The 22,374-nt window shown below is 37.7% G+C and overlaps 1 protein-coding gene across 6 annotated transcripts in view; it reads left to right on the forward strand.

The window, feature by feature from the left end:
* ABHD12 (abhydrolase domain containing 12) overlaps positions 1–22,374 on the forward strand; it is a 140,350-nt gene that overhangs the window by 79,143 nt on the left and 38,833 nt on the right. For 5 of the 6 annotated variants that reach the window (XM_027853905.1, XM_027853900.1, XM_027853901.1 and 2 more), the window contains 2 exons: positions 4,721–4,826; positions 18,658–18,777. In XM_027853905.1, coding sequence (XP_027709706.1) covers positions 4,721–4,826; positions 18,658–18,777 — 226 coding nt within the window. The remainder of the gene's footprint in view (positions 1–4,720; positions 4,827–18,657; positions 18,778–22,374) is intronic. The other variant, XM_027853902.1, reaches the window with a different exon arrangement.

Consider the following 22,374-nt stretch of genomic DNA (forward strand, 5'->3'; position numbering starts at 1 on the left):
AAATGTTGTTTAGCCATTGCCCAATTAATGAGTTACTGCTTTGTTTCTAGCTTTTTGCTGCCAATAAAAGTGCTGCAATTAATTATTATTATTTTTTTTAATATGGGGCCTTTATTTCTGCCTTGTGACCTACTTGGTGAACCCCTTGAGGGTAGGGATTGGTTTTGCCTTTCTTGTATCCCCAGGTATAGCACTGTGCCTGAGAGGTAGTATATGCTTAATAAAAGCTTTGTGATTGATTGACTGATTAGGGTTCCTGCTCAGCAGTGGGCTCTTTGGGTCTGAACGTATACATTGTAATCACTTTTTTTGTTTGTTTGTTTGTTTTAACATATTCAGAAATTGTCTCTCAGAATGATTGGGCAGATTCACAGTTTGAACAACAGTATATTAGTTATGCCTGTCAACTCACAAGCCTTTTATCATTAACTGCTTTCAACTTTAGTCATCATTTCATTTTGTTGAATGTTGGAAGAAGCCTCAGAGTTTTTCTATGCGTGTCTCTTTATTTTTAGTTATTTGGAATAATTTCATATTTATTTTATGTTGGGTCACTTCTACTATAGATTTACAAGCTCCTTGAGGACAAGAATTATTTGCTAGGTGACACAGTGGATATAGTGCCAGTCCTGAAGTCAGGAAAACCTGAGTTCAAATGTAGCCTCACACATTTACTAGCTGTGTGAACCTGGGCAAGTCACTTAACTTCTGTTTTCCTTTGTTTCCTTATGTGTAAAATGGGGACAGTAATAGTACCTACCTCTCAGGTGTTGTGAAGATCAAATTAGATACTATTTCTAAAGTGCTTAGCACAGTGCCTGGCACAAAATAGGCACTATATGCACGTTAACTATTATTGTTATCATTATTGTCATGCCTTCTCAAAATTGTATCTTTGGTTCATCTGGGGATAACTTTAAAAATCTCTCCTTCACAGCCAATGTAAACAAATCAATGTACAGGAAAACCACAAGCAAAACAAAAGAATTCAGCATCCGTATTCTTGGGATGCCATGACAACTTGCTCTTTTTTTGTTTTTAATCCTCTTCTCAGAAAGAAATTTTGTAGGAATCCTATAAATGATCTTCTTCTCAAACTATACCTCATTCAGATTGCCCTGTTGAAATCTCTCCAGAGGCAATTAAGAGTTTAGCCTCTCATGAAACGTTTTATAGTACATCTAACAAGTTTCCAAGGGATATGGTTCATTTTTAAAAATTCCCATCACAGTCAATTAAACCAGTCTTTTTGTTCCTTTTACTCTAATTGCTTCAGACTTTCAACAGTGTGTCAGAGATAGCTTTCTTTTGTCTAGGTACGTCACAGACAAAATTAACATGACTGTTCTGTAGATATGTCTGTCCTGGATTTCTAGGCTATTGCAGTTTCTTTAGTTTGACTTACAGGTTCTAATGTAAATTTGTTGCAAGTGTACCACTTTAGTATGGGTTAAATACCTAGAATGGAAATTATTTTTTATAAATTTAGAAATAATTACTTGAATCTGCTCTTTTTGGTGCAAAATTAATATCTTATTTGTGTTAATGGAAAAAGTACTGGATCTGAGGTCACAGAATCTGAGTTCGGAGGGTGCTCATGGGCCATTCAGTCCATTCCTGGTTTTTTAACAGGATTAACTTTACGATATCACAGATAAAGAAAGTCATTCAACTTCTCTTGTTGTTGTTGTTTTGGTGAGGCAGTGGAGGTTAATTGACTTGCCCAGTGTCACACAGCTAGTATCATGTCTCTGAGGCCAAATTTGAACTTGGGTCCTCCTGACTCCAGGGCTGGTGCTGTATCCACTGCACCACCTAGCTGGCCCAGCCATTTGACTTCTTAACAGGGAATACCCAGCACCCCATGGGTCAGCTTGCCCTTTCTACTTTTGAACAACTTGAATTGATCACTTCTGCCCATTATTCTGACTTATGCTCTCTAGGTTGAAGCAGGCCTCATAACCCTTCAGATACTTATAGAGAGCTGTTATGTCCCCTTCAAGTCTTCTCTTTTTCCAGGCTAGAAATCCCTACTTCCATTAGTTGTTTTTCACATACATAGCCTCATCTCAAGGGCCCCCACTATCCTGGTCATCCTCTTCTAGACACACTTCAGCTAGTCTGTGTTCTTCCAAAAACATGCCCAGAATGGAACACCTTGCTGTAGCCATTGCCTACAGGACCGGACCAAGGACAGTGATATCATCTTCATGCTTGTTCTGGGTGACATACCTTTCTCAATACAATGAAAAATCACATTTGCCTTTTTTTGTCTACCTCACATGCAGTGTTGACTTGTATTGAACTTGGCAGTCTAGGATAATCCTCAGACAAAGGGCTTTGTCTTCTTTCCCTGAATACCCACTTTCAGTGTCCTGCTGGGCCTGTATCCAGGACCCTGTGATGTCCTAAGGGTAAAAAATTCATCCTGCTTGAGGATGGTCAGGTGGAAACTGGATTTGAGTTTGAATCTCGGCTCTGATACTTAAGTGGCCTTGGACAAATCACTACCTTTATGTCTCAGTTTCTCCCTCTGTAAAAATGAGAAAGTTAAATAATCTCTAAGTTCCCCTCTAGCTCTAAATCTTAAGAAAAAGACTAAAATGGATAAGAATGCACTTACAAATAGTATTCTTAGGTTCTATAGGTTTGTTATAAGATTCCATATTTATGATTGTTAGATTCTAAATGATTTGTTTTTTCTCTTTGGTAATGGAGCAATCAATGATTTGGGTTATTAATTAGATATGATAGGTTAGAGAGAGAAAAATATCAAAGATGAAACCAAAGTTTCACTTACTGGAGATGGTGTGAATAGTGGTGCCATGAATAGAAATAATGAAAATAAGAACAAATTTAGGAAAAATATGACATGCTTGGTTTTAGACATGTTGCCCTTGCAGTACCCATAGGATATTCAGGTGGAGAGGTTCCTGTAGGCAGCTGAATATGTAGGCCTGCCCTTTCTACTGACTACCTGTGTACCTTTATACAAGCCATTTCACATTTCTGGATTTCCGCTGACTCATTTATAAATGTTTGAGAAAACATTAACGTGGGCAAAACACAATGATGTTTGAGTTGTGCCTAAAAAGTAATTTAGAAGTATGTCATTAGCAGGTTTTCAGACAATATGGACACAAAAGTAGTGAGTCATTATCTTCTAAAAAGTAGTTAGTTAATAAAAAGTAATATCATTGATTCACATAATTGTATTAAATATATGAAAAACCCCACCAAAATATTATTTAGAGAAGAATAAATTGCAATCTGAAATAACAATGCTCTCATTTCTCAATAGGATACAGTCATTAATATAATTATTAATGATATTATACTTCCTTTTCATTGTTAATATAGTTTATCAAACCTCTTCACTCCAGTGATTGTGTCCCACATAAATGTCTCTGATTCATCAATTTGCAAATCTGTCAACAGTATCTTAGCCCTGATTTCAGCCTTGATAATGCAGGCTTATTACATCCTATACTCTATGAACCCCATAATAAATACATCATTTAGCTTTTTTTGCTGTCTCAGAGGTGATGTATTGAATGTCAAAGGTGGTACAGTAACAGCTATGACTATGTCTCTCATAGTCTTTCAATCTAAAAATCACCAGTTCCTGCTGAAGGAGCTCTTTCGGGCAGGTAACTATCTGACACAAAGTTAGGAAACATGATATGGGAAAATTGGAAAGTGTGACATTTCTGAAGCCAAATGAAGAAAGTGATCCTTGATGTAAGCTGTTTCAGGGAAAGTCAAATCAGATGAAATTGGACAAACATTCATTCAGCTTTTACTATGTATATAGTACTCTGCAAGTTACTGGGAATACAAAGACAAAATAGAAACAATCCCTGCCCTCGAGGAGCTTATTAGACCTGGGCAAAGGCCATTGGATTTAGTGATTAAGAGGTCACAGTGACCTTAGAGCAGTTTTAGTCAAGCAGTGGGGGCAAAAGCCTCCAAGGAGTTGAAGGACTGTAAGGACTTGAAAAATGGGTGATTTAAAAAAACAGATTAGGAAACTGAGGCTCAGAGAGCTTAAATGAACCTCTATCTGTTGTAAACAAGTTTTTCCACAGGTTTAACTTCGAAGTAGAGGAGGGAGATGAGACAGTAGCTGAATGGGATAGAAGGTAAAGAAAGGCTTTCTTAGGACCAGGGAGATATGAGGGCTTCATAGAGTATTGCTTCAGCTTTTACTCCCTTCTCTCATGTACATATCCTTACATATTTTCAAATTGTGTATTGAACTATCTACGAGTATCTAATTGTAATTCATTCTGCGTTGGCATCCTCTGATTGAAAACCTAGTTTGTGTTTGGGAATTTAGGGGGCTACCTGAGAGTATCTTGGCCAGTTAAAGTCAAGCATGATTTGAAAGGACGGCTAGTTGGCACAGTGGATAGAGTGCCTCCTGAAGTCAGGAAGAATCATCTTCTTGGGTTCAAATCCAGCCTCAGACACTTATGGGCTGTGTGACCTTGGATGAGTCACTTAACCCTGTTTATCTCAGTTTCCTCATCTGTAAAATAAGCTGGAAAAGAAATTGGCAAACCACTCCAGTTTCTTTTCCAAGAAAACCACAAATGGGGTCACAGAGACTTTGACGTGACTGAAACGACACGACAACAAAATGATTTGAAAATCTTACCTTGTATGTATTTGGGTACAACCTTTAAATTCTAATGTAATCTTTTCTTTAATCCAACAGTGAGGGTTCCCTATTTTATTGACTTGAAAAAGCCACAGGAGCAAGGCTTAAATCACACCTATAATTACTACCTCCAGCCAGAAGAAGGGGTAACCATTGGAGTCTGGTAAGTATAAGGTTCTATTTCTGCAGTGTTGGAGTTGCTAAAATTTTTCTGCAAGAATTTTCTCTTAATTAGATTTGGGAGGCAGTGTGGTGCAGTGAAAAGATTTGTAGTCAGAAGGACCTGGGTTCAAATCAGCTGTGCTATTCACTCATTCACTGTGTGGTCATGAATAAGTGACAACTTCCCTGGGCCTCGATTTTTCATTTGAAAAATGAAGACAATTTGTATAAGTAATACTAAACTCAGAGTGTTGTTGTGAAGCTCAAAAGAGTGTCATTGTACGTAAAGCTCCTGACAAGCTTCAAAGTTCTGTTTATATGTTAGGTGTTAATAATCATATCAGTAAAATGAGACTGTTGCAGCATGTGACCTCTGAGGTCCCTTCCAGCTTTAAATCTGTGACCTGTGATGATCTTCCACATGACCTGGATGCTTTGTATAATGTACCTCCATCCCGATCCTGCACATGAATGGACCAGAGTGTCATTGGTTGTCCTTAGTAAAATTATTATAATATCCTCCCTATGCAACTGAAGCACAAAATCTCATCTATAGATGTCAGTGTAATGTACACAGAATCTTGAGAGAGTTGACACGAAAGGATGAAACTAGTCACCTGGGACCTCAGTATAATTATGCTCCAGTTTATTTGAAATGAAATTGAAGGAGTCAGAAATGCCACCATTATTAGAACTGCCACTCCATTTTAGAATCTAAACGTTTCCTCTAAATCCCTAAAGAAGACAGAGACACAGACACACATACGCTCTTCAACTGGAAGTCTCATTGGCACCACAAGTTCAGCATGTATAAATCTTTCCCCAGAAAAGGTCTCAGGCTGTTCCCACGCAGGTCTGAGGGGAGGTGGCAGCAGAGGTGTGGCTCACTTGCCCGATGCTGCCTCCTGCCTCTCCTTCAGGGTCCCTTGCTGCTTCAGCTGGGTTATTTGACACTTGGTAGTAATAGCTAACTCCCTCTCTGCAATTGTTGCTTGCCAGCCACCTATTTCTGCTGCCTCAATCCATCCTTCACACTGCTACCAGATGAATATTTCTGTTGCATAGACCTGGTTGTATGAATGTGCTCAGAAATCTTCAGTGGTTTTCTGTTGCCTGCTGAGTAAAATTCAGACTTCTTTGCTTGGCATGCATGGCCTTCCACCATCCTGATGGCCCCTTGTCTTTCTTGCCTCAGCTTCTGTTACTTACTATCAAACAAGCTCTGTGCTTTCCTATGTGTGTCTTTGTTCATACCGTTCCCTCTACCTGTATGTCCTTCTGCTTTCTTTGTACCCACTGAATTCCTACCTATCTCTTCTAGCCCAACTCAAGGGCCACAAGCGCAAGAACGACTGCTCCACCCAGTTTTTAATGGGAGATAGTCCTTGGACCCAACAAGTACTTTGCTTATACCTTCCAAATGCATATATTATTTATTATAATTATTTGTATTTGTGTTGTATCCCTGATCTTATATGTTAAATCTAAAACCCTCATTTTGCCAATGAGGAAACTGAGGCTGAAAGAGGTTGGTGCCATCGAGTTACCTTATGTGAGTGCAGGGAGCCATTCTTACTAAACTTTGTATTTCTCCTGCAGATTCTAGCATAATGTGTTACACACAATATATGCTTAATAAATGTTATTATTGAATTTAAATACCTGAGATGGTTAAGATTTTGTGGTCCTATTGTTTGTCTCTTTTAGAAAAAATAATTGCTGATAGTTTATATCTAAAATAAACAAGGGGGGAGCAGCTAGGTGGCGCAGTGGACAGAGCACTGGGCCTGGAGTCAGGAGGACCTGAGTTCAACTCCCACCTCAGACTAGACACTTGACACTTACTAGCTATATGACCCTCGGCAAGTTACTTAACTCCAATTGCCTCACCAAAAAAAAAAAATCATAGTAATAATGAAATAAAATAAAAAGGGTTCTTAAGAAAGGACAAGAAACCATAAGCAAACATTGATGCTGAGGTTGCAGAGAATAATGGGTGAATTACTATCATTTATTTTCAGATAAATTTTTTTTTCCAGCGAAGAGAGTTCTTGAGCTTGTATTTATTAATTAAAGAATGTCAGTGGTGTCCTTAGTGATCATCTAGCCTGACCTTCTTATTTTATAGATGAGAAAACAGAGGACAAGACAGGTTGTGTTTCATGACCTGTGATCATTCAGATGTTAGGTTATAGTCAACCTTAGAAGCAGCAGCTCCTTGGCTAGGGTGGGGGTTGTAGTACGGATACCATTGATAGTATTTTCTGTGTTGACTTAGTTATATCTTGGGTAATAGATAATTAGAGCCAGCAAGGATTAGTAGTTATGTTCAATAGTTGGTGTTTGTTTGTATACATGCATTCATTTAGTGAACATTTATTAAGTGCCTACTGTGTGCAAAACATACTGATATGTGCAGGAGAAGATACAAAGTTTATGTGAGAGAGAGCCCCTGCCTTTAAAGAGCCTACAGTCTAGTAAGAGGAAAAGACTAAAAAAGAAACCAGGATATAGTGTTACTTGACCACATGTATTTGATATGACATAAAGTACTCTGTGAGGTGTAAGGGGAAATGCTGTTACAGACAGAGAATCAAGGAAGACTTCTTGAAGAAAGAGACATTTGAATTGTTTTTCAAAGGCTGGGTAGGAGTTCAGTAGGCCAAGAGTGGGAGAAAGGACTGTTTTAGGCAAAGAATTCTAGGAATGAAAGCGTGGAGAGTAGAGAAGATAGGGCATATTTAGGGGACAGTGAATAGTCTGCTTTGGGGTTTTGTAATCACTTTATGATTCCTTTTGTGCAAAGTGTCTTTTTATGCATGGTAGGGGAATAAGATAAAATAGAATTAGAAAGCTGGAGAGGTAACAGATTGTGAAGAGCCTCAAATGTCAGGCAAAAAGAGTTTGGCATTCTATACAATGTACTCAAGTTCTATTCCTGATGAGTTTCAAAAACATTTCTCTGAGATATGCTTTATTACAATGTAATGTAACTTAGTCCTGCTCCAATAGACCCAGCAGGAGTCCAACTCTGCGGCTGCAGCATGGAGAATTGGGAGCTCCTCTGTGAGCAGCAGTAGGCAGAAAGATACCTTTCTGTTTCTGGGTGCCTTCTGATGCTAGCATTCTTGGACCTTCCTGTGGATCTTAGTGGAGTTTGAGAAGCCTCTAGACTGAAATGTCAAATTTGGAACCTTGAAAATGTCTTTCTTACTTAATAGTGCACAGGTTCCTGGTCGTATTAGAACACTAATTATAGTTTTCAACCCCAAAGTTATATTTTCTTGGTCATTCTACATTTAGAAATGTGCTATGGGAAATTTTGAGCCAAGATGGTAGACTGGAGGCAACCCAGCTGAACTCTTTCAACATTTTCCTCCAAACAACTTTAAAATAATGCCTCAAATAAAATTGTAGAGTTGCAGAGCCAACAAAGGGTCAGAGTGAGACATTTTTCTGGCCTAAGAAAACTTAGGGGGTCAGCAGAAGTTTGTGACACAGGTAGAAGCCTGTGCAGAGTCCACACTGAGCAGATGCAGCAGCAGCAATGGTTTTGGGGACTCTCAGCCCAGAGACAAGAAGGGGGTCAGACAACTGGTCAGAAAGAGCTTATGGGGGATCCTGAGCTGGCACTGATTGGCAACTCTATTATACATACACAGTTCCAGGGCAGAGAGGGAGCACTGGAGGTTAGTCACAAGGAGGCAGGGCCCCTGGTCACAGTTCCAAGGCAAAGAGAGAGTAGCAGGGGACCAAAAGCCCTTTTTGGGTAAAGATCAGAATGCAGATTAGGAAAGCAGTGACCGTACCTCTCCCAGGATGATGCTACCTTGGATGCACCAAAAACATGGAGACCCTTAGAACTAGTTCTGAAAATAGCAACACAAAAAATCTTAAAGGCTGGGACAGTGCCTCCCTACCTCAAGGTGAGCAGAATACAACTTTAACATAAAGTTCAAAGTCAAGAAATAAGCTGGAAAAATGAGCAAACAACAACAAAAAAAATTGGCCATAAAAAGCTACTATGGTGTGGCAGGGAAGACTTAAGACAACTCAGCAGAGCAATGTGAAATTGCTACCAAAAAAATCCTCCTAAGAAAAATGCATATTGGACTCAAGCCCAACAGGAATGCTTGGAAGAGTTAAAGAAAGAGATGAGTGGTAGAAGAAAAATGTAAAAAGAAATGAAATGATGCAAGAAAATTATAAAAAGAGAATGAACAGCTTGGTAAAAAGGGCACAAAAATACTGAAGAAAATAACACCTTAAAAAATAGAATTGGCCTAGTGGAAAAAGAGTACAAAAATTCACTGATTTAAAAAAAATCTCCTTAAAATATAGAATAGGGCAAATGGGATAGGAATTATAAAAATTCACTGAAGAAAAGAATTCCTTAAAAATTAGAATTGGGCAACTAGAAGCTAATGACTCTATGAAACATTAAGAAACAATAAAACAAAGTCAAAAGAATGAAAAAATAGAAGAAAATGTGAAAAATCAGAAAAACAACTGACCTGGAAAATGGATCAAGGAGAAATGATTTAAGAATTATTAGATCTGAAAGCCATGATCAAAGAAAAATCCTTGATATTGCATTTCAAGAAATTATCAAGGAAAACTGCCCCAATATCTTAGATCCAGAGGGTACAATAGTAACTGATCTTCTCCTGAAAGTGGTCCCAAAATTTCCAGGAATATTATAGCCAAATTCCAGAGTTCCCAGTTCAAAGAGAAAATAAGCAGCCAGAAAGAAACAGTTCAAATATGGTGGAACTATAGTCAGTATCACACAAGATTTAGCGGCTTCTGCCTTAAAGAAACAGAGAGCTTGGAATATGATATTCTGTAAGGCAGAGGAGCTTGGATTACAACCAAGAATAACATGTCCTGCAAAACTGAGTATAATCCTTCAGAGGAAACAAATGGATATTTAATGATATAGAGTATTTTCAAGCATTCCTGATGAAAAGACCAGAGCTAAATAGAAAATATGACATTCAAACACAAGACTGAAGAGAAGCATAAAAAGGCAAACATGAAAAAGCAATCATAAGGGTCTCATTAAAGTTAAACTGTTTACATTGCTATATAGGGAGATGATACATGTAACTCCTAAGAACGTTATTCGTTATTAGGGCAATTAAAAGGAGTTTACATAGACATTAGGCATGAGTATGAATCAATTATGTTGGAATGATCTCCAAAAAAAAAAAAATGGAGTGAGAAAGAAGGATGAACTGGGAGAAAGGGGAAAGGGAGAAGTAGAATGAGGAACATTTTTTTCTCACAAAAAAGAGGCACACAAGGAAGAGGTTTTATAGTGGAAGGGAAAGAGTCAGTGCTTGATCTCACTCTCGTTGGAATCAGGTCAAAGAGGGAAGAAATATATACATATTATATAGAGTGCATTGTGTAATATATTATACACACGTTCAGTTGTGTATAGAAATATAACTTACTCCATAGGGAAATAGAGAAGGGGATAAGAGAAAGAGGGGAGGGGAATGATAAAAGGGAGGACAGATTACAGGAGATGGTGGTTAGAAGCAAAATAGACTTTTCAAGAGGGACAGGATAAAAAGAAAGAGAGAAGAAACAGAGGAAAATGAGATAAAGGAGGAAATACATAGTAATCATAATGTGGGATGTGAATACGATATGCTTACCCATAAAATGGAAGCAGATAGCAGAATGGATTAAAAACCAGAATCAACAATATGTTCTTTACAAGAGACACCCTTGAAACAGAAAGATACACACAGAGTTAAAAGAAAGGGTTGGAACAGAACCTAATATGCTTTTGCTGAACTGAAAAAAAATGCAAGGGTAGCAATCATGATCTCAGACAAAGCAAAAGCAAAAATAGACATAATTAATAGAAATAATCAGGGAAATTACATTTTGCCAAAAGTTAGCATAGGCAGTATCAAAAATTTTTATCAAAAAAACTTCTCTGATAAAAGACTTATTTATCAAACATATAGTGAGTATAGAACTGAGTCAGATTTATAAAAATTAGAGCCATTCCCCAAAAGATAAATGGTCAAAGGATATAAACAGGCAGTTTTCAGAAGAAGAAATCAAAGATATATAGTCATATAAAATGTTCCAAGTCACCATTGATTAGAGAAAAGCAAATTAAAACAGCTCTGAGGTACTACTTCACACCAATCAGAAATGACAAATACTAGATAAGATGAGAGAAAATAGGTACCCTAATGAACTAATGAATTGTTGATGGAGTAGTGAACTGGGCCAACCATTTTGGAGAGTAATTTGGAAGTAGGCCCAAAGGGCTATAAAACTGTATACCTTTTGGTCCAGTAATACCACTATTAGGTCTGTATCCCAAAGAAATCAAAGAAAAAGGAAAAGGACCTATATATACAAAAATATTTATAGCAGTTCTTTTTGTGGTACCAAAGAATTAGAAATTGAGGAGATGCTCATCATTTGGGGAATGACTGAACAAGTTGAAACATATGATTGTGATGGAGTACTTTTGTGCTATGGGAAATGATGAGGTGAGTGGTTTCAGAAAATGTGGCAAAACATGTGAACTGATGTAAAGTGAAGTGAGAAGAACTGGGAGATCATTGTGCACAGTAACAGCAATGCTGTAATGATGATCAACTGTGAAAGACTTGGCTACTCTGATCATTACAATGATATAAGACAGTTACAAAGGACTTTCTGGAGAACTGATGCGTTCTGAGTGTAAACTGCAGTATAATTTTCTCACTTTATTTTTCTTGTTTTTTTTTAAATACGGCTGATGTGGGACTATGTTTTACATGATTTCACATGTATAATTGATATTATATTGTTTGCCTTCTTAGTGGGTCTGAAAAAGGGGTAGGAGGAACTCCAAATTTGAAAAGAAAAGAATGTTTTAAATAAATAAATAAAATATAAATGTATATAAACAAATATAAATATAAAAATAAATAATAGTGAATAGAAATAAATAAAAATAAACTTTAAAATATTTTTTAAAGTTAATTACAGGATAATTTTGAAATGAATGTGTTGATTTCCTTATATGCTTTAAGAAAATAAAGCTTGACATAATAAAGGTTCACAATTTCATATACAGTCCTTTTTTATGTTCCTTGTACATAGAAATGTTCATCTTGGTGTCTTGTCAAGTTTACTATAACAAAAAGTAAAAACTATTTTTAAAAAACTACTAGAAAAAATTAAAATGAGTAATTTTGTTATTAACTCTAAAGATTTGGTTGGTTTCCAAAATAAATTGCAATTAGACTTATAATATTATTGTCTCTAGTTCAGAATACTACACCTATCCTGGGCTTCAGTTTCTGTTTGCAGTGTCAAGAGGAGAAATAATTAATGATTTTTTAAAAACAATCGCAGCATAGTGTATTCAGATAGAGGCTGAAAATGTGGCAGGGCTTTCAGTTGTAAATATTTTATTAGCAGTTCTGGTCCAGCATATCCCCGCTTAATGTAATAACTGGCATTACTATAGTGCTTTAATGTTTACATAACTCTTTACCTACATTATCTCTTTTTATCTTCACAACCATTCTGTAAATTAAATACAAGAGGCATTATTTTCCTCATTTTATAGGTGAGGAAACTCAGGGTTTGTGAGATTAAGTAACTTCTCCAGGGTTTCTAAGATGCTTTGTAAATCTTAAAGTATTATATAAAGAAAGGAAGGAAACAAGCCTATTTATTAGACATCAATCTTGTGAGGTAGGCGCTATTAATATCCTCATTTTATTGTTGAGGAAACTGAGGCAAACAGAGGTTAAATGACATGCCCAGCATCACAAAGCTATTGAGTGACTGATGCCAGATTTGAACTCAGGGATTCCTCACTGTAGTTCTAGGGCTCAATCCACTGTACCATCAGCTTTTGTTGTTATTGAGTTTGGGAATCAGAATTCCAGCCTGGCATAGGGCAATGATTTAGTACTGATGTGGTGATTTAGGCATCTGCTGTATCTCCCTCTCTGTTAAAAGAGGAGTACCTGAAGCTATCTTGACTTGCCGCAATGATAATTTCATCCTTTAGAAGGTGAAGGAACCAATGTGGCAAACTTCTGCTCTGAAGCTGATACTCACTGACGAGAAATTACTTGTTGCTTGGGTGAAAGTAAAAGAAACCTAGTGCAGAATTGACCACTTCATCATAGAATTTGTGATAGAGGAAAAGAAAGCCAGATGGAGTCTGACACATACATACACATTTCAGATGGTTGAGAAAAAGGATAGGGTAGGTAGGATTCAGTGGACAAATATTCGAGGGAAGTCAGTTAAGGATTGAAATTCTGAAGGCACAGAAGAAGTTTCTATGAGGAAGAGTAGCTCTATTGTCTAGAGACAGATGTGGATGCACAAGGAACTCATCAGCCAACTTACATTTTATCAAGATGTATAGAAGATGGAAGCAAAACAGATGACTTTAATACAAAAGTGTGGTTTGGTATATTGAAATGACTGATTAAGGCCCAAGAGGTGACTGCTTAGATTGACCTAAAGTCAGGTTTAATGTAAACTCCTTGAAGGCAAGTTGTTTTAGTTTTTGCCTGTACATACCTAAAATGTTATTGCTTTTTTAATTGAATTCATATAAGGTTCCAGTAACTTGTAACCCTAGATCAGCACCCTTGTTAAGTACCCTTCCTCCTCTCCTTAACCCTCATTTTAGGATTCTTTTAACTCCTTGCTTGTATAAACACACTGCTCTACCCTGCAATTTAACTGATGTGACTACCAAGGCAAATAGCAATTTAGAAGATATTTCCCTTTGTTCCCTGCCCAAGTTAAAGAAATTTGTGTATCTCATCAAGTAGAATACATTTGTAAAACTTTTGCTTATTTTGTAGTATTCCTGACCTTTTCCTGAAAAGACCCTCCCTGTCAACATCTAAGAAATTTTACTAATTTCATTTGTGCCTGGGATTCTAAGGTATTGAGAGCTCATCCTATGAACATGGCCATGACCAATTAACATACTGATAAAAAGTAAAGATGAAGAGGAGATGCCATCCTCCTGCCTCATCAGTTTAAATGCTGAGAAGCCTGAAGCAGAGCTCTCCCTACCCCCACTTAGTGGAAAAAGCATCCCAGAAAGAAACACAAAAGAATAGAGATGAAATGTCAGATTGCATGGCGTCCACCAGCAGATGCTGTGCTGTGCATGAGTGTGTGACCTCATGGGCTTGGAAGATAAGCCCTGGGGGAGCTGAACTGGCACAAATTGGGATGGAAAGCAGGGCTGAAAACAAATGGTAGCTTCTTTCTTACCCTTATGACCAGTTGGTTTTAGAACAGGTCTTGTGGATGTCACTGAATAAATGCGAAATCCCAGAACATGTAAGTGTGCATTATGTTATTTCTATGCTAAAGGGTATGTGGTGTGTTCATATGGATTATTTGTGCCCAACCTGTGGTGGAGCCTTTTGATCTCCTATTGGTGTGATCAGCCATAACAGACAAACTGTACCTTGACCCCAACATAGTGATGTTATTTTGGTCTTCTTTGAGAACAAAGGATAATAACCAACCAACCAACAATGTATGTATCTAAGGAGACTAGTGAGGAATAAGGACAATAAAAAGGGGAATCAGATATAAGATTTGCAGCTTGAAATGGATGGTAAAATAATAGTGAGTGACAGATAGAGAATTGAGCTTTTTAGGCCTTAGTGCTTGTTTTTATTTTTGTTTTTGCCAAGGAAGAATCATATTTGAATTGGAAATAACAGAAGAAAAATAGGTAATAGGGAGTTAATAATCTTATAGGAGGAAGGAAAACACCTAAGTGCCATTGATAAATACAAGTCATCAGCCAAGATTAACTCTATCCCAGGTTGCTGAAAGAACCTAATATAAATGAGTGCCAAGTTACTCTTGATGCTTTTGAATGATTGTGAAGAACGGGAGAGGCTGAAGAACTAGAGAAGAACATTTGTTGTCATGAATTTCAGAAAAAAATAGATTCCATAAACTCTGGGCCAATTTCTTGGCACAATTCTAGAATACATCATTAAATGGAGAGTTTGTTGTTCAGTCATTTTCAGTTGTATCTGACTCTTTGTGATCCCATTTGGGCTTTTTTGGGCAAAGATGGTTTGCCATTTCCTACTCTAGCTTATTTTACATATGAGGAAACTGAGGCAAACAGGTGACTTGCTTAGGGTCACACTGCTAGTAAGTGTCTCAGGCAGATTTGAACTCAGGAAGATGAGTCTTCCTGACTCCAGGCCCGGCACTGTAGGCATCACCTAAGCTGCCAGATGGAGAGTCGTTGACCACCTTAAAAAAAGGAGGCAGCAATTGCAGGAATCACTATGGATTTATCAAAAATAAGTCATGGCAACTATACTATAAAAAATGAAGGGCTAGTTTCTGAAAAACCTGGAAAGACTTGTATAAACTGATGTGAAGTGAAGTGAGTAGAACCAGGAGAACACTTTTTGCAAAGACAGCGATATCGTGAAGTCAAACCTATTTGAAAGGCTTAGGAACTCTGATCAAAGTAACTTATTCCAGTAGACTCATGATGAAACATGTTACTGACCTCTGATAGAAAGCTAAAAGATTCGAAGTGCAAAATGAGACTTTTCTTTTTTTAGACATGGCCAATGGGGGAATTTGTTTCACTCTACTATACATGTTTATGATAAGGTTTTGTTTTTCTTTCTTCCTCAGTTGAAGATGGGGAGGGCTGGGAGGGAAAGAAAGCAGATTTTTGCCGATTAAAAAATTTTAGTTTGATTTTAAGAGATTTGTTGAATATGAAAAGAAAATGAATGAGTATGTGAACTGAGGCAGAGTGAAGTGAGCAGAAGTAGAACAGTTTATACAATAACAACAGTGTTGTAAAGACAAACTATAAGAAACTTAAAAACAATGATCAGTGTGATTAACCAACAGTTCCAGAGGACTGATCATGCTATCCACTTCTGACAGACAGGTGACAGATTCAGGGTGCAGAATGAGACACTATTGGTTTCTTTTAACATGATGATTGCAGGAATTTGTTTTGTTTGTCTATGTGTATTTGTTACAAGGATTTTGGTTTTTTTTTCCCCCCAGTCTTATGTGTCTATGTGTATTTATTACAAGGATTTTGGGGTTTTTTTTTTCCCCCAGTGGGAAACGGGGAGGTAGGAGGGAAGGAAAATAGAATTTTTTTAGATTAGGTAAGTGCAAGGAAGAAAAGAACAGGTCATGGCAGAGTGAACTCATTTTCTTTTGTGACAAGGTTTGCTAGACTGATGGATTAGGGAATGCTTAGTTTACCAGGCTTTTAGCAAAATGTCTAACTAAATGTTTCATACTATTTTTGTAGACAAGATGAGGAGATGTGGGTTGTTGTTCAGTCGTGTCTGACTGATGACCCCCAGACCTTACTGTACATGAAGCCAAATTTGAACTTGGGTCTTCCTGACTCCAGGCCCAACACTCTATCCACTGAGCCATCTAGCTGCCTCAGGAGATGAGTACATAATAATAAAGTTAAGTGAATTCTACTTATTCAAATAACCAGACCCCAAAGGATGATTTCACATCAGCTTGGAAAGCAGTTTCTAGTGGAGTACAATAGAGTTCTAGGCTTGTCTCTGTGCTTTTTAAAGTATTTTTGTCAATTACTTGGATAAAGACATAGATAACATGCTTAATCAAATTTATAGATAACATATAGCTGTGAAGGATAACTAACACTGAACAATCAGTCAGCCAGTAAATATTTAAGTGCTAAGTACCTAATATGCACCAAACGCTTTACTAAACACTGGAGATACAAAAAGGCAAAAGACAGTCCCTGCCTTTAAGGAGCTCACAGTTTAATGGAGGAGACAACAAGCAAACAACTATGTACAAGCAGCTATGTAGAGGATAAATAAGAAATAGTTAAAAGAGGGAAGGCACTAGAATATAAGAGAGGGGGTAAGAAAGTCTCCCTGTAGAAGATAAGATTTTAATTGGGATTTAAAGGAAGCCAGTAGGCAGAGATGAGGAAACATGTTCCAGGCACAGGGGACAGCCAGAGAAAATGCCCAGGGCAGAGAGATGGACTGTATCAGGGGTGGGAAACCTTTTTATTAAGGTTTATTAAAGTGGGGAATCCTTTTATTAAGGGGATAATAGTAATAGGATAATTAATAAAAAATAATAAAATTAATAAAAGGATTTGTTCTGTGAAGTTTGGATTCAGTCAAAGGGCTGCACTTGTGGATCTAGAGGGCCACATGTCGCCTCAAGGCCACAGGTTACCCACCCCTGGATTATTGTTCATGGAGCAGGTCACTGGACTGAAGAGAATATGGTGGGGAATAAAGTGTGAGAAGAGTGGAAAGATAGAAGGGGGCTTGATTATGAAGAGCTTTGAATGCCAAACAGAGGATTTTGTATTTGATCCTGGATGTAATAGGGAGCCAGTCAAGTTCATTGAGTAGGGGGGTATAGAATAGTTGAACCTGCACTTTAAGAAAATCACTTTGGCAGCTTAATGGAGGATGGATTGGAGTGAGGAGAAATTTGAGGCAGGATAACCCATCAATGGGCTGTTGTAGTAATGCAGGCATGAGTTGATGAAGGTCTGCACTAGAGTGGTGGCAATATCAAGAGAGGAGAAGGAGAGTGTATTCAAAAAATGTTTCAAATATGAAATCAGCAGGCCTTGGCAACAGATTGGATGTGGGAGGTGAGAGATAGTGAGGCTAGCCTCCTAGGTTGAGAGAGCCTGAGGGACTGGGAGGTTGTAGTGGAAAATTTTTGTACCAAAAGAAACAACCAATATGTAGAATTCAGAAAAGTGGAGGAAGACTTTTATGAACTGATACAATATGAAACAGAGTCAAGAGAATAATATACATGACTACAATGATGTAAACAACAACAAAAAGTCCACTAAAAAAAACTAAAACTAAACTCAGATTGTATTGGCCAGCCTTGGTCCAGAACAAATAAAACATTTCTCTCATGTAGAGAGATGAGGAGATTACAGGTGCAGTGTATGTGTGTACATGATAGTCGTGTCAATTAATTTTGCTCAGTTATCTCTATTATTGGTGTAGCATATGCCTGTTATCTCTGCTACCAAGGAGACTAAGGCTGTTGGACTGATTGAATTTGGGAGTTCTGAACTGCAGAGGGCTAAAGTGGTTGAATGTCCACACTAACTCTAGCAATAGTCTAGTGATCCCCCAGGAGAGGGGGTACAGCAGGCTGCTGAAGGAGGTACAACCTTGTCCAGTTGGAAATGGAGAAGGTCAAAGCTTCCATTAGTAGATGCTAATTTTCTAGCTTGGATAAGTTAAAAAGGCTTGCATTAAAAAAAGAAATGGTGTTTTTTTTTTTTTAAGCATCATTTAAGCTTTTAAAAAGGCCATGACACTACAGGTCATCCCAGCCCTCCTCCTTATTGTAATATGAGTGACCTGAGTAAAACACCAGTTGGAAACCCTATCTGGATGCATGATTCTCAACAAGAAAGGAACCATGTAGATTGGCAAACATTTGACACTATCTCTGGAGGGAACTGATCCCTTCTGTGGCACAGACCAGTCATTCATATATTTAGAATGTTCATAAATCAAGTGTTGGTAAGGAAGAAAGGGAGTGCTTAGATATAACTTCACTTAAAAACTATGAGCTAGAGGATCTTTTCTTACTAATTCAAATTGGCTTTTCCCTAGATAGTCCAAATTTTTGCGTAGTTGCATTGTGTTTATTGCATCCTTTATGGCATTTGAGCTCTGAATTAATTCTGTGAAACCAAATGAAGTTATAATTTTAAAGGGATAAAGAAATATGCAATCATTGTTTGTTGTCTCTGGTCATGTTTTCAGGCACACAGTCCCTACAGTCTTATGGAAGAATGCTCAAGGAAAGGACCAAGTATGGTATGAGGATACATTGGCTTCTAACCATCCTATCATTCTTTATTTACATGGAAATGCAGGCACTAGGTAAGAATGAAATGAATCAGTTATAAACATACATCGACACCTCTTTTTTGGTTGATGGCTTAAACTGATGTGGTGAACATTGTTGGTTCCAGGGAGAGTTACTTTTGCTCTCAGTCCTGCTTGTTGAAAGGGGGAGAAAGTTAAGTCCACCTTCACAAAGGTTTCAGGAAAGTGAAACCAGGGAAGTCTGAAAGATGATGAAAAAGTATGACCCATAATAATTAAAAGACACACCTGAAGTAATTGTGTAGTTTAATCCAGTATTGAGGAGGTGACTGGGAAGGGAAATAAAAGAAAAATGCAAATGCAGGGAAAATGAAGGATAGAAAATACATAAAGGAAAAAGCCAAGTTTGAGGAATTATAAAAGAGGTATTTAGTGTCTATTCAGATTATTGTACTTGGCTACAAGATAAGCAATTAAAATGCACATGACCAGCATAGAAAGTGCACATTGTATATTAATTAGAATTGGCATGCCAAAATTGGCTTTGAACACTTATTTCCACGTGCATATCCTTAAGGGAAATGTCATGATGCAGTGGAAAGAAGGAGGAAAGGCACAAATATTTATTAAGTGCCTACTATGTGCTACCAGGTACTGTGCTAAGCACTTTATGAATATTATCTCATTTAATCCTCATAACGAGCCTGGAAATGTAAATGGAAAGAATTCAGGATTTAGAATCAGCAGATCTGGGTTTGCAACCCAGTGCTGCTACTGATTACCTATATGACCTTGGGAAAAGTCACTTTTCCTCCCTTGGCCTCAGTTTCCTCATCTATAAGTAAATAAGAGGGATGGACCAAATGACCTCTCAGGTCTTTTCCTGGTCAAAATCTATGATGATTTGATCTGGAACTCATATAAGTTTAAACTGAATTCTTTCTTTTAAACAAAGTGAAGCAGAATTCCTATAACTCTATGTAATGTAAATGGCCTGCGTCTATGTGTTTAAAAAAAATTTAGATAAAGTCTATTTTATATTGTGGTGTGAATCTATGATTACTTTAAATATGATCTAGATTAACTTCGGCACTGCTACTGTAGGTCGGTTTTTTTCACAAGAAACAAATTATGGGATAAGCAAGGAAATGAGTAGTTATAAATTACTCTGGCACTCGCGAACACTGTGTGTGGTGTTGCACAATATGAGACCAGTTAGGCATGAGGATTGAGAGCTGGGGGAGGGAGACTGGAAGAGAGAGAACAATTGTAAGGGGCCTTTCTGTAGGAGGGAAGTGGGGCACAGTAGGTATCTTATTGTTGGCTGCCTATAGAGTTTGGCATTTCAGAAAGAACCATAGAAAACATGCAACCCTCATGACACATAAGAACAGAGTTTTAAGCTATGAAAATGGAATGCTGCCCTTCTGAATCGTGGACGCACTTCCCAATTTGTTTTCCTTTTTGGGCAGGACCAGGGCAGTGGGCTAATTTTCCTCTTTTTGAGGGAATGCATAGTTTAAAATAGTTTTTGCTTTATCTTCTTTCTCTGTGTTTAAGGAGATGCACAGTTTACTACCAACCAACTTGATGTTTTACAGTCAAACAGCATGTGTTTATTAAGCACTTTCTATGAGACAGGAGCTATTGCCAGCCACTGGGTATACAAAGAAAAAGCAAAAATAGTGCCTGCCCTCAAAGAGATTTCTTTTTAATTGGAGAGACAATATGGACGTAATTAGGTATTCGTAGAAAATACAGCGTAGATCATGTTGCTAATTGCATAGTAAAGGAGATTAATTCGATTCTGAGAGAAAAGGCTTCTTAGGTTTATGAAGATGAAATAGTGGTTTTGTTTTTTTTTTCTTTCTGCTCCCTAACTCAGACTGAAGGAAAGGAAGGAAAGAAGAGCTTGGTTTCTGTTGCAAGTGGTACAACTTCAACATTGTCTCATTCTCAAGACTTTTTCCTATTTCCCTCTTTCCCCTTTTGCTCCTCCTCTTCCTAACCCCCCTGTTTCTTACTTCACATTGTGATTGCTATCTTGTTCCTTTCCCTTCTATCTATAGATATATCTGGCTCTCTACTATCTTAAACCATCTGTCACTCCTGCTTTCAAATGCCAGTCTGTTTCATTCATTTCACCATCAGATTTCTCATACAACTGGTCAATACTTCTTCTTTTCCTCAATACCCACTTACTCCCTTGCAAACTTAGCTTCTATTTTACTATTATATTGAAGGTCACAAGTGGCCTAATCACTACAAATCCAAATACCTTTTCTCAGTCCTTAATTTATTGAACTTCTTTGGTAATCAGATGTACTTCCAGGGATACAATGAACACCTTTATTTATTTTTTAATTTTTTGGGGGGAGGCAATAAGGGTTAAGTGACTTGTTTAAGGTCACACAGCTAGTGAGTGTCTGTGTTCAGATTTGAACTTGGGTCCTCCTGACTCCAGGGCTGGTGCTGTATCTACTGTGCTACTTAGCTGCCCCTAACCTTTGTTTTTAAATGACTCCCAAATCTGTATCTCCAGTCCCACATTTCCAGTTGCCTATTAAGTATCTCTACTGTCATGTCCTTCTATCATGTCATATAGTACAATACCATAAACATTTATTAAATGCCTACTGTATGCCAGATGCTGTGCTACGCTCTGGGGATACAAATAAGAAAAAGAAAGAGTTATTGCTCTCAAGGAGTTACAGTCTAATGGGGGAAGATAAACCCCTCCCAAAAAAAATGCTGAAAAGAGGCAGGAGGGCCAGCAAGGGGTATGAAGTTCCATGGAGTCAAATCCAAGCAGAACTACTGGTAGAAAATGGAGAGTTACCTGAAAGAGTTATGAAAGTTCTGAGCATTCTATAAAGGAAACCTTGGGAGGAATTTATTGCTCTTTCCTCCAGTCCTCCAATCAGAGGGCATTCAATGTGGCTAAAACCTACCTCATTATCTCCCTTCTTCTCAGTTTTATCTTCTCCTCTGATCATATTTCTTTGAATGGTACCATATTATTCTCAATTACCTAAGCTGTGACATTGGCATAGTTGACTTTTCCTTGTCCACATTCCCCTCTAATAAACCAAACAAAGTATTGATTATTTCTTTCAAGATGGCTCCCATATGATCCTGGGCTGCTGTCCTACACAGAACCATTTTTTTTTTTAAAAGACATGTTTATTGATGCCTTTTTTTCTCCCTGGATCCTACCTTATGTCAAAGAAGTACAACAAATCACACATTGGCCGTAAAACTAATCTTCTCAGCCATCCTTTGTTCTCAGGAACTGCTGCTCAAAACCCCTCAATGCCTCCCTTTACTCATAGGACAAAATCCATACTCTTTTTGCCTGGCATTTGAAGCTCTCCAGAATTAGCCCCAGCTTACTTTTCTACCCTTATGCTCCAGTGTTCTCCTACACAAAACCTCTGTAGCTTTCCTAAATCATCATCTCTCAAACAGGCCTTATGCTTCCCTATGTTTATACTTGTGAACATGCAGTTCCATCTGTCTGGATTGCCCTCACCCTCTCACTCAAACCCTACCACACCTTTACTATTTATTTGCAAATTGATTATGTACTGCTTTGGGGCATCTCTTCTTGTGTTGTCTTGAATGGATTGTTATTATTCAATCCTGCATTAT

The sequence above is a fragment of the Vombatus ursinus genome, unplaced genomic scaffold (genome assembly GCF_900497805.2).
Source record: "Vombatus ursinus unplaced genomic scaffold, bare-nosed wombat genome assembly UNPS02010219.1, whole genome shotgun sequence".
NCBI lineage: Eukaryota > Metazoa > Chordata > Mammalia > Diprotodontia > Vombatidae > Vombatus > Vombatus ursinus.